General features: G+C 34.3%; 1 protein-coding gene across 6 annotated transcripts in view; it reads left to right on the forward strand.

The window, feature by feature from the left end:
• PDS5B (PDS5 cohesin associated factor B) overlaps nucleotides 1–12,794 on the forward strand; it is a 195,900-nt gene that overhangs the window by 100,853 nt on the left and 82,253 nt on the right. For all 6 annotated transcript variants that reach the window (XM_023250592.2, XM_023250593.2, XM_023250605.2 and 3 more), the window contains exons 11-13: nucleotides 5,340–5,485; nucleotides 7,337–7,488; nucleotides 8,919–9,032. In XM_023250592.2, the coding sequence (XP_023106360.1) occupies nucleotides 5,340–5,485; nucleotides 7,337–7,488; nucleotides 8,919–9,032 (412 nt within the window). The remainder of the gene's footprint in view (nucleotides 1–5,339; nucleotides 5,486–7,336; nucleotides 7,489–8,918; nucleotides 9,033–12,794) is intronic.

Raw genomic sequence — 12,794 nt, forward strand, 5'->3', positions numbered from 1 at the left:
GTAACCATCAGTTCTCTATAGTTGAGTGTGTTTCTTGATTTGTCTCTTTTTTTTTTTTTCCCCTTTGCTGATTTGTTTCTTAAATGCCACATATAGGTGAGATCATACAATACTTGTCTTTCTCTGACTGATTTCACTTAGCATTACATTCTGTAGCTTTATCCATGTTGTTGCAAATTTCATTCTTCCTTATGGCTGAATAATATTCCATTGTGTGTGTGTGTGTGTGTGTGTGTGTGTGTGTGTGTGTGTGTGTGTTTATTTATGTATATGTATCTGTATACCACCTTTTATTTATCCATTCATTTATCACTGAACACTTGGGCTTTCTCCATAATTTGGCTATTGTAAATAACGTTGCAGTATACATAGGGCTGCATGTATCCCTTTGAATTAGTGCTTTTGTATTCTTTGGGTAAGTTCCCAGTAGTGTAATTGCTGGGTCGTAGGGTAGTTCTATTTTTAATTTTTTGGGGAAACTCCATACTGTTTTCCATAGTGGCTACACCAGTTTGCATTCCCACCAACAGTGCCAGAGTGTTGACCTTTCTCCACATCCTTGCCAACATTTGTTGTTTCTTGTTCATTTTGGCCATTCTGACAGGTGTGATACGATCTCTCATTGTAGTTTTGAATTGCATTTCCCTAATGATGAGTGATGAGGAGAATCTTGTCATGTGTCTGTTGGCCATTTGTTTGTCTTCTTTGGAAAAATGTCTGTTCATGTGTCCTGTCCATTATTTAATTGGATTGTTTGTTTTTTATAGTGTTGAGTTATATCAGTTCTTTCTGTATTTTGGATACTAACCCTTTATCACATATATCATTTGCCAATATCTTCTCCCATTCCATATGCTGTCTTTTAGTTTTTTTGGTGGTTTTCTTTGCTGCACAGAAGCTTTTAATTTTGATGTAGTCCCAATAGTTTATTTTTCCTTTTGTTTCCCTTGCCTCAGGAGACATATCTAGAAAACTGTTGTTATGGCCAATGTCAGAGAAATTACTACCTGTGCTCTCTTCAAGGACTTACATGGTTTCAGGTCTCACATTTAGATCTTTAGTCCATTTTGAGTTTATTTTTGTGTATGGTGAAAGAAAGTAGTCCAGATACATTCTTTTGCATGTACTGTCCAGTTTTCCCAGCACCATTTGTTGCACAGACATTTTTCTATTGTATATTCATTCCTTCTTTGTTGAAGATTAATTGACCATATAATTGTGGGTTTATTTCTGGGTTTTCTGTTCCGTTGATCTGTATGTTTATTTTTATGCCAGTACCATACTGTTTTAATTACTACTGCTTTGTAATATAACTTGAAATCCTGAATTATGATACCTCCAGCTTTGTTTTTATTTTTCAAGATTGCTTTGGCTATTTGAGGTCTTTTGTGGTTTCATGCACATTTTAGGATTGTTTGTTCTAGTTCTGTGAAAAATGCTGTTGATATTTTGATAGGTATTGCATTAAATCTGTACATTTCTTTGGGTAGTATAGACATTTTAACAATATTAGTTCTTTTAACCATGAGCATGGAATGTCTTCCCATTTTTATGTGTTGTCCTGAATTTCTTTCATCAGTGTTTTATTTATTTATTTATTTAATTTTTTAGAGAGAATGAGAGAGCGCACACCCATGTGAGTGGGGGAGAGGAGTAGAGGGGGAGAGAGAGAATCCCAGGCAGGCCTCACACTCAGCACAGAGCCTGATGAGGGGCTTGATCCCACGACCCTGGGATCATGACCTGAGCTTAAATCAAGAAATGGATGCTCAGTTGACTGAGCCACCAAGGTGCCCCAGTGTTTATAGCTTTGAGAGTACGGGTCTTTGATCTCTTTGGTTAAGTTTATTCCTAGATAATTTATTGTTTTTGGTGGAATTGTAAATGCAATTGTTTTATTTCATTTTATGCTGCTTCATTATTAGTGTACAGTAATGCTACTAGATTTCTGTACAATGATTTTGTATCCTGTGTCTTTACTAAATTCATTGATCAGGTCTGGTAGTTTTTTGGTAGAGTCTTCAGAGTTTTCTATGTATAGTATTGTATCTTCAGATAGTAAATGTTTTACTTTTTTCTTATCCTTTTGGATGCCTTTTATTTCTTTATGTTGTCTAATTGCTTTGGCAAGGACTTTCAGTACTATATTGAATAAAAGTGAAAGTGGACATCTTAGTCTTGTTCCTGACTTTAGGGGTAAAACTCAGTTTTTACCATGGAGTATGATGTTGGCTGTGGGTTTTTCATATAAGGGCTTTACCATATTGTGGTATGTTCCTTCTAGACCTACTTTGTAGAGGATTTTTATCATAAATGCATGTTGTACTTTGTTGAGTGCTTTTTTTCTGTATCTATTGAAATGATTATATGGTTTTTATCCTTTTTCCTATTGATGTGATATATCAGGTTGATTGTTTTGTGAATATTGACCCACCCTTGTATCCCAAGAATAAATCCCACTTAATTGTGGGGTATGATTTTTTTTAATACATGGTTGGATTCAGTTTGCTAATATTTTGTTGAGGATTTTTGCATCTATATTCATTAGAGACACGGGCCCGTAGTTCCTTTTTTTGTGGTATCTTTATCTGGTTTTGATATCAGGGTGGTACTGGCCTTATAGGATGAATTTGGAAATTGTCCTTCCTCTTCTGGTTTTTTTTTTTTTTTGTTTTATTTTGTTTTTGTTTTTGTTTTTGTTTTTGAAATAGTTTTTTTTTTTTGAAATAGTTTTTTTGAAATAGAAGAAAAGGTATTAACTCTTCTTTAAATGTTTGGTAGAATTTGTAAAGCTGTTTGGTCCTGGACTTTTGTTTTTTGGGAATTTTTTTGATTACTGATTCAATTTCATTGCTGTTGATTGGTCTGTTCAAATTGTCTGTTTCTTCCGGCTTCAGTTTTGGTAGGTTAGATTTTTGCAGGAATTTATCCATTTCTTCTAAGTTGTCTAGTTTGTTGGCATATGGATTTTCATAATATTCTGGTACAATTGTTAAGAATTGTATTGTTATTGGTTGTTGGTTGTTATTTCTCCTCTTTCATTAATGATTTTATTTATTTGGGTCCTCTCTTTTTTCTTTTCTTTTTTTTGGTGTGTGTGTGGGGAGTCTGGCTTAGAGGTTTTTATCAATTTTGATCATCTCAAAGAACCAGATCTTGGTTTCATTGATCTGTCCTATTTTTGTTGTTCTTGTTTCTTTATTGTTTATTTCTGCTCTATATTATTTCCTTTTTTTTTGCTGGGTTTAGGTTTTGTTGTTTTTCTAGCTCTTATGTAAGGTTAGCTTATTTATTTTAGATTTTTCTTGCATCTTGAGATAGGCCAGTATCACTATAAACTGTACATTTTAATTTTTGTAGTTGACTAAAAGACAGCTCTGAAAAAATCTAGGAGTCTCAGTACTTTTTATGCACATTTTCAACCATTTCTCATTTCACAGCATTCTTTATCTGTGCCTTTCTCATTCCTTGGTGCCTTGAATTTCTCAGTGTTTCCACGGTTCTTCTACCCTGGAAATAAGCTTATTTATTAATCTCTTTCCTTTTTGGATTTCAACTTTTTCTTTTGTTTAGAAGTCATACATCTGTCACAATTTTGTTGAAAAATCTCTTTTGCTGTGATCTTTTGTACTTGTCTCTTTTAAAAGATGTTTTCGTAGGGTTTCAGGAGTGAGCTAAGATTAATGTATGTTAGACACTCACGTTTATCTTTATTTACAGTGTGTTTGATATTCATCGTTGTGCCTTCAGCTACATTTTGAGGGACATGGCCATATTGTGAAGAAGAAATTCTCAGCTGCTTTGTCATGCTGAGAATTTCTTCTTTCTCCTTTGTGTTCTCTTCCTCTGCACAGTTAAGATCTGTAATTTAATAGCTCTTGTATATACCCTGCTTAATATGAAAAATTTGTTTTAGGGAAATTGGGACACATCTTAAAATTGATGGTGTTGTCATTGGTTTTGTTTTAGTGACACCTAAAGTGGTATGTGTTGGCCTTGAAACAAGTACTGTGAAAGCTAAAACTCCTGTGTTTATCTTGGTGGGGAGGTGAACTTGATCTATTTTACATACTTCATTTGAAATCAATACTAAAAGCAGTTTTTTTATTGAGTTAGGTAAATAAATTTCTGTTTCTTCAGAAGTTTTTATTTTTGTTTTTAATGTTCACTTTTTTTATTTTTGAGAGAGAGTGTGAGAGGGGGAGGGGCAGAGAGACGGGGGACAGATGATCTGAATTGCGCTCTGAGCTGACAGCATCAGGCCCCGTGTGGGGCTCCAACTCATGAACCATAAGATCACAACCTGAGCCGAAGTTGGATGCTTAATCACCTGGGCGCCCCTTTATTTATTTATTTATTTATTTATTTATTTATTTATTTATCTATTTATTTATTTATTTTTAAGCAACGTATTGTCTTTCTCATTTTTGGAAATAGTTCCTTTTAGGGAATGCTTAAGGTGAAATTGCTTAAGACCAGGGTAGTGGTTTTATAGGTGTTTGCAGTGTAATTATTTGCTAAACTATCAATTTATAGGGAAGTAAATCCATTTATAGTCATAAGCACTATTTGCTGCGTATAGCCATGGCTATGTGTATTACTCCAAATCCAAGCAATGAAATTTTAGCTTGCTGGTCTTATAAGAAAAAGCTGAATAATGTTTGGGGTTTTTTGCTCAGTTGTAGTATCTCTTTCTTAAGCCTCATGTAGCATTACTGAAGAGTGTTAATTTTTTCTTTCAGCTTTCTCAGTGCCAGATCTGAACTGCAATGTTTTTGACTTCTAAGATCTTCCTCCAGCCACTCCTAATTGTTAAATGTTTAATTTCTTCTGTGTTCCTTTTGGCTTTTCTTAGTTCAGTCAGATGAACTTGCCTTGTGATATTTCCTATAATCCTGTTTCTTGGTGGCTGGTATCTTAATTTTGTTCTTTTAGAAACCTTAGGTTTTCCATAGTTAAGGGATAGAAATGTGAATACTCTAGCCTTTTCCTAGTAGGTCCATTTGACTTGAATATTTTAAACATTGAAACAAAAAACAAGTGAGATATTTAAAGTTATTATACTTCTTACTTCATTTATATGGTTTAGTTAATGAGGTTAGGAATTCCTTAATACACTACCCTGTTCCCCTGCTGCTCAACCCTACTTGGTTGCATGTAAACTACTCTATTTTGACTGAAGGACTGACCTTCATTTCTACTCCCCTCCCTCCACTACTCTTAATTTTCTTGAAACATTGAACCCTCTACTTAGGTTTTGCTTTTGTTGTTTTATACAACTTTTAAAAATATTTTAATTGTTAAAGTTCCATTTTAATCAATAAAATTTTATCTTTCAGAGTATCTTAAAGTGAGGTCACATGACCCTGAGGAAGCTATTAGACATGATGTTATCGTGTCTATAGTTACAGCTGCTAAAAAGGATATTCTTCTGGTCAACGATCACTTACTTAACTTTGTGAGAGAAAGAACGTTAGACAAACGGGTGAGTAGGAATAATAATTCGTAGTAGGCTTTCACTTTGAATACTTGAAGTTTAATAGTATTTCATTTGAAAATACAGACATTTAAATGTAATTAATTAACCCTTTTTGAGGGGGTCATTTTAATATTTATGAGGTTTTATTTTTTGTTACATTAAATTTTGTTAGTTTAAGTTGAGATTATTTATTCTCATTCTAAAAGTGAGATGGCTCTAAATGGTAGTCAGGTGTTTAGCCTGGACACTAGTTTTAATCAGTGACTTGTAAAGGGCCTTAATAACTGACACAGCTTTCTTATATTGTTGGCTCTCTTTTCTTTTTCCTTTCCTATCGGTATCAGTTAATAGTTCTTTAGCTGGTGGTATTATCATTTCTGTGGAATAGAAAATAACACGTTTTCAACTTGGTAAAGCTATACCTAGTAGAGCAGCATGCTTCTAGCTTATCTTCTGTGATCCTAAACCCTTTCTTCTTGAGTGAGCACCTACTAGCTCCACTCAGCAATCATTGGCTTCTTTAGGTAAATACTTTACATCATTTTAATAGTCGCTGATATGGTTGATTTTGCCATCTTCACTTAATAATGCTCACTTTGATAATGCTGGTTGTGGGTGAAGTACAGATGGTCAGGAATTGCATGGTTTTCCCTCCAAATCTATAGATATTTGGAACAACTTATTTTAACTAATAAATTTAGACTTTTCTTTATTGAATATTTCATAGGGGTATTAATGAAAAGGCCAAAAGGTGTAAAGAAGGAAAAGGAGATTTGCATCATGGTAGGCTAACTGCCTTCTAAGTATTCAAGTAGTCTTTCTCTTAGTTAGACTTGGAATTTAAACTAAGTGTCTTTGTGTTGTTGGGATCACATATATGCACATAATTTTTGATAATCATGTTGTATTCATTGTAGGGCTACTTGGTTCAGTCATATAAATATTAATTGGATACCAAAAAGTAATTGAATATATTTATGTTCTTGGTAGTATTAGAATATACTCTGTCTTTTAAATTCTCCTTAAAGCAGCAGTTTGGGGCATTAGAGTTAAGATAGAGAATTAGGAAGTTTCTACAGATAAATTGAATTCCCACTTTATGAGTAAGTCTTTTGATGTATATTGGTGGATGGATGAGATAAACCAAGGGAAGAATATCACTATGAATGACAGACTGCAAAGGAGAAAAAATGGATGATCTGATCTGTGCAGTTTCATGAAGTTCTAAACATTACTGACATCCTGATTGTAGTGCTGTGTTTGTGTAAAATTAAAGGATAAACTCATTCCAAGATAAGCAGTATTAGATATACTATAGCAAATAAATACTTAAAAAAATAGTTGAATACATTCCTTTTACACCTGAACTTGATTCTCAAATACACAAAATGAACCAAGTGGCTTCATATTTAGCATTTGATAAAACCAGCATCATGTACCTTTAATTGAAGTATGATTAATATATACCATAAACTGGAAAAAGTGTATAAGGGATAGGTCACAATTCATTCAGTCTTTGCCTTTTAAAATTTGGTAACACGTTTTCTCTCACCAATTGTAAGTGACTTTATGTAGATTGTGATTAACTTTTATTTTTTAGGTGTAGGCAATGGGTTTAAGATATTAAAACATTAAAATTCTTTATACATGTTGATATCTCTGTACTTTTCATAGTAAATATATTAAAATGATAGTTGTGTTTTTTTCATAGTCATTATAAATCGGTATCCAGTATCTGAGGATTGAGGAAAATGTACTGTGTAAAGTAACTAACTTAAAAATAAGAAAACAGACTTTCCTGAAGTATAATGGGAGCATTTTTAAATTATAAGAAAACATTTTTGTTTTTACTTTAAGTGGAGGGTACGCAAAGAAGCCATGATGGGACTTGCCCAAATTTATAAGAAGTATGCTTTACAATCAGCAGCTGGAAAAGATGCTGCAAAACAGATTTCATGGATCAAAGACAAACTGCTACATATATATTATCAAAATAGTATTGATGATCGGTAAGTTAACGACACTGGGTAAAATATCTGGTGTTTGTGTTGTATTTAACTGTTGTTGAAACGCTGTTTAAGGCAAACTGTTTTCTTTATAACTTGAAACTCTCTTCTCAGTTTTTACTGCAAATTAAAGATAGTGACTAGTTTTCCTCCCACCAAAGCCATAAATGAAGCAGTAAGGTACATATGACTTTAGGGATGGATACAGCTTTTATGTTCATTTTTGTATACTGTTTTTGAAGAGTAATACTTAAAAGTAGAAATGTGTGTAATTTAAATTTTATTTCATAAGTAATTTTTCAAATAACATTTTTTTCAAATAAATGAAAATAAACCCTTTGGATTATAGATAGTTTTAATAAAAAGTTTGTACTCAAGGGGCGCCTGGGTGGCACAGTCGGTTAAGCGTCCGACTTCAGCCAGGTCACGATCTCGCGGTCCGTGAGTTTGAGCCCCGCGTCAGGCTCTGGGCTGATGGCTCGGAGCCTGGAGCCTGTTTCCGCTTCTGTGTCTCCCTCTCTCTCTGCCCCTCCCCCGTTCATGCTCTGTCTCTGTCCCAAAAATAAAAAAAATAAAAAAAATAAAAAAGTTTGTACTCAAGCCTAAAAAGACAGGTTATAATTTAATATGAAACACATTATCTGAATATAATCTTTGTATTTTTCTATTGCAGCATAAAGTTAGATCTTGTTTGGATCCTAAGCATTTAGTAGTTAATAGATCTGTGATTCCTGCTTGCAGTCTGAATTGATTTCACTTGATTGAATTTATTTTAAATTGCTAGATCCAGATGGTAGTGCCTATAACAGATCAGAATGAGAAAAATAAGAACCAGTGGGCCATCTTACAATTTTATGAGTTATAGGAACTAGAAACTGGGTGTCTTATGTTAACATTATCAAAGAAACTTCGTAGTTATTATTTTTATAAAGTTGAAGTTTTTAGACGTTTTGAGTGTGCAGCATCATTGTCTGGAGATTTGCATTATTATGAGTTGCTGGTTCTTTTTTTTTTGTACTTTTAACCAGGCCTTTTTTTCATGATGATTACTGCAAAAACTCAGAAGAAGAATCTTAACAATTTCTTTATAATTTTAACTTAGAGGTGCTTAGAATTTGCCACTTGGAAGGACATGGTGTTTTTTTTTTTTTTAACGTTTTATTATTCAGATAAGGAAATTGAATCCCTGCTACACATTCACTGTCATGCAGAGGTAGTTATCTTAGCTGGGTATAGGGATGTTGCTAGCACATCCAGCTAAATCATTTTTTGGCCCCTCTTCTTACAGAAGGAAATCTTTGATTTGGAAATCTCATCTTCATTTTGAAAGCAGAAACTTCTTTTACACATATTCTTTATATGTTTTGGAATTTTATATACAAATTCAATACATTAAGAAAAGTCATTACAGTACCTTCTCTTTGTTTTTGTAGATTGCTTGTTGAACGGATCTTTGCTCAATACATGGTTCCCCACAATTTGGAAACTACAGAACGGATGAAATGCTTATATTACTTATATGCCACACTGGATTTAAATGCTGTGAAGTATGTTTCAAATGTCAAATTTTGTTCTTATCCTCTTTTGCAATGTATTTTATGGGGGAAAAAATCGCAACTGTATTTTTAAATGTTAACAATTTATGTAATAAAAATACTGTTTAGTCAGACACAATAAAATATTTGGTTCTCTTTTCAGAAGGTACTGCTGTCAATATGAGGTTAACAAGGATTTTTGTAAGCAATTTAAAAATAGAGCTGACTGGCATGGAATCTTTCAGGATTTGATTCCCACCACCCCCCTCACACCCCCCACCCCCCACCCAGACATTTATATTGTTGTTTCAAGAAGGATGGATGTACCTTTTTTATTTTTTTCCTCAAGGCATTAAGAAGGTCCATACTGAGAAAATCCTACTACCTTATTTTGACCTGATACTAATTTGAATTTTGCAGTGGGGCAGTAGGGAACATATTTTTGTGCTGCATAGCCTCAACGTAGTGTTATAGTTCGGCATAAGGGTAAGCACAAATACATTTTTATGACCTTTTTCATTCAGAAAATACTTTGGAGTGCCTTTGTAGGGAGTTGAAATTTTGGACATGGAAGAGACATTGCTAATTGAATCACACTGAGGGTTAGGAAATTGAGGCCTTGAGATTGATTTGCTTGAGGCTTTAGAAAATGTAGATCTTTTGCATTCCAGCAAATGTAGTTACAAGTATAGGGGATTAAATGTTTAGAAATTGGAAGTCTAAGGAGCTGTATAAATTTTCACTTTTACCTCTGCTTAATGGGGCTTTTGACTTCATTTCCTCCATGGAAATTATTATATGTGCTATTTATATCTTTCATAGAAACGTTGAGGAAAAGGTTGTAGACGGAAATTTAATTTCTTACTACCTCCTGTATTTCAGGCAGAAGAGTATTATCAGTGTCTGTTTTTGTGCTATAACAGCAGAATTGAGTAGTTTCAACATAGATTGGCCCACAAAGCTTAAATATTAAATAAAATATTTATTATCTGGCCTTCTGTAGAAAAGCTTGCCAGCGCCTCATGTAAATGATATTTTTCCTGTTTTTCACATGAGGAACTGAATCCCAGAGAGGTCAGTTAACTTGCACAAAATCACACAAGTGGTAAGAGTCAAAGTCAGGATTTGAACTCTGTTCTGCCTGGTTCCAAAGTTCATTCTTTTTCCACTGCATACAGTCAAATATTTACTATCATATTTTGTTGATTTTGAAACCTAAAGTTGTCATATGCTAACATTTTTAGACTCAGAGTTTATCCTCTTCTTCATGGTGCAATTGAAGGTTTCTTTGAATGAATGAATGACATAAGCTATGTATCTTATATCCTATTTGAAACAACCTATGGAAATCGCAGTCTGGACTTCTTGACTCAGCTCACCTGTCATTCATGAGTAAAAATGAAAACACTTTCAAACAAAAAATGAGAGTTCTCCACTCATAGATCCAACATGAAATTACTAAAGAATAATAATTTCTTTTGGTAAAAAGGACATTAAATCTAGAAGGAAGGATTAGGATGTAAGAAGCAACAAAATATTCAAACACTTGTGCAGATCTAAATAATGCCTATAAATTAGTCATAATAATAATAACAAAGTTTTCTTGACAAGGGAAGGAGGTGTAGATTGAAGAGTAAGTTGGCATCAGGGTGTCTGTGTTGCTTAGTCGGTTAAGTGTCCAGCTTCAGCTCACGTCGTGACCTCGTGGTTCCTGAGTTTGAGCCCTGCATTGGGCTCTCTGCTGTCAGCACAGAGCCTGCTTCAGATCCTCTGTCCCCCTCTGTCTCTGCCTCTCCCCTGCTTGCACTGTCTCTCAAAAAAAGGTAAACATTAAAAGAAAAAAACAGGGGCGCCTGGGTGGCGCAGTCGGTTAAGCGTCCAACTTCAGCCAGGTCACGATCTCGCGGTCTGGGAGTTTGAGCCCCGCGTCAGGCTCTGGGCTGATGGCTCTGAGCCTGGAGCCTGTTTCCGATTCTGTGTCTCCCTCTCTCTCTGCCCCTCCCCCGTTCATGCTCTGTCTCTCTCTGTCCCAAAAATAAATAAACATTGGAAAAAATAAAAGAAAAAAAAATAAAAGAAAAAAACAAAAAAAACTTTAAAAAGTAAGTTAGCATCTAGGCTGATATTTAGCCAGCACACACTTCTTGAACAGCATGTCAGCTCTCTCAAGAGTCCCCGGGATCCTCCCTCCGCCTGACTCTCCGCTGTGCCTGGGCACAGCAGAAGGACTGCCTGCTGTTCTGATTGGTTGGTCCTGTGCGTTTGTAAAAAATTTTGAATACTAGGTGGACACTATCCGATAACAGCATGTAGGATGGTAGATAAAATGTTCTACAGTTCTTTTATCACAGAAGAAGGAGGACAGACATGTTGATTAATTAAGCTGTGAATTAAGTGTGCAAATTAAAAATTTGAGTTGCCCTAAAAGAATAGAATTAGAACGTATGGGTTCCAAACCCAGAAGGAGCGAGACGGAACTAGTGAAAACTTTAATATGAGAAATGTAAAAAATTAAGAAAAATAATTGTAAATAGAAAACACTAAATAGCAGTTATAAAGCTATATGTATCCAATATTATTTGTCACTTAAATAACAACAATGGTTGATTGAATTAAAAAGTAAAAATGCTGGAGCACCTGGGTGGATCTCAAGGTTTGTGATTTCGAGCCCAGCATCAGGTTCTGTGCTGTCAGTGGTCGATGGAGCCCACTTTGTATCCTCTGCCTCCCTTTCTCTGCCCCTCCCCCGGTTGCTGTCTTGCACACATTCTCACTCACTTTCTCTCAAAAATAAACATTTTTTTTTAAAAAGTAAATCTGCCAATCATAAAAGATACACTGAAAAATAATGCCATGGCAAAGTCTAAAGTAAATTCCAGTGTGTGGACCAATTGATTCTACAAAAATGGTGAGTGAATAGTTAAGTATTTTAACTTAAAACAGATATTTGTAATATTTTTATTTTTTAAAAAAAGTTTATTTTAAAGACAGCGAGCAGGGGAGGTGCAGAGGGAGGAAGAGAGAGAGAATCCCAAGCAGGCTCCATACTGTTAGTGCAGAGCCCAACAAGGGGGCTTAAACCCATGACTCATGAGATCATGACCTGAGTTGAAACCAAGAGATGGACACTTAGCCGACTGAGCCATCCAGGTGCCTTTATAATACTTTTAACATAATTTTTTATTTTAACCAACATTTTGGAATTAACTAACTGTAAATCAAATACTTAACATTTTGTAACTTCTACTTTGCATTTGTGATTTCTCCAAAAGTCATTACATTTATTGTTATGAAATATTTAATGCACACTAAGAAATTGCATATGAGTTTCAAAACATAGTAATAAATATATCTGTGAATCCACATCCATCTTGTGAACTCTTCTGTTTTTCGTCCTCCTGTCTTTCACCTAAGGATACTACTAGCCTTAATTATGTATTTTTCATTTCTTTTTAAAAAATAGTCTTATACATATATGTCTTACACACATATGTCTCTTTCTATATGTCTATATATATGTCTCTGTCTCTGTATGTCTCTATATATATGTCTCCTTATGTCTCTATATATGTCTCTGTATATGTCTCTCTATGTATGTCTCTATGTCTCTATATGTTTATATATATGTATATATATCTATATGTGTCTATATATATGTATGTATGTATGTCTATCCCTTAATAATATTACTTATTTTTGCCTGTTTTTGAACTTTACAAAAGTGGAACAATTGTGGATATAGTCTTCTCTAACTAACCCCCCCCCCCCCCCCAT

Source organism: Felis catus, chromosome A1, assembly GCF_018350175.1.
Source record: "Felis catus isolate Fca126 chromosome A1, F.catus_Fca126_mat1.0, whole genome shotgun sequence".
Classification (NCBI taxonomy): Eukaryota; Metazoa; Chordata; class Mammalia; order Carnivora; family Felidae; genus Felis; species Felis catus.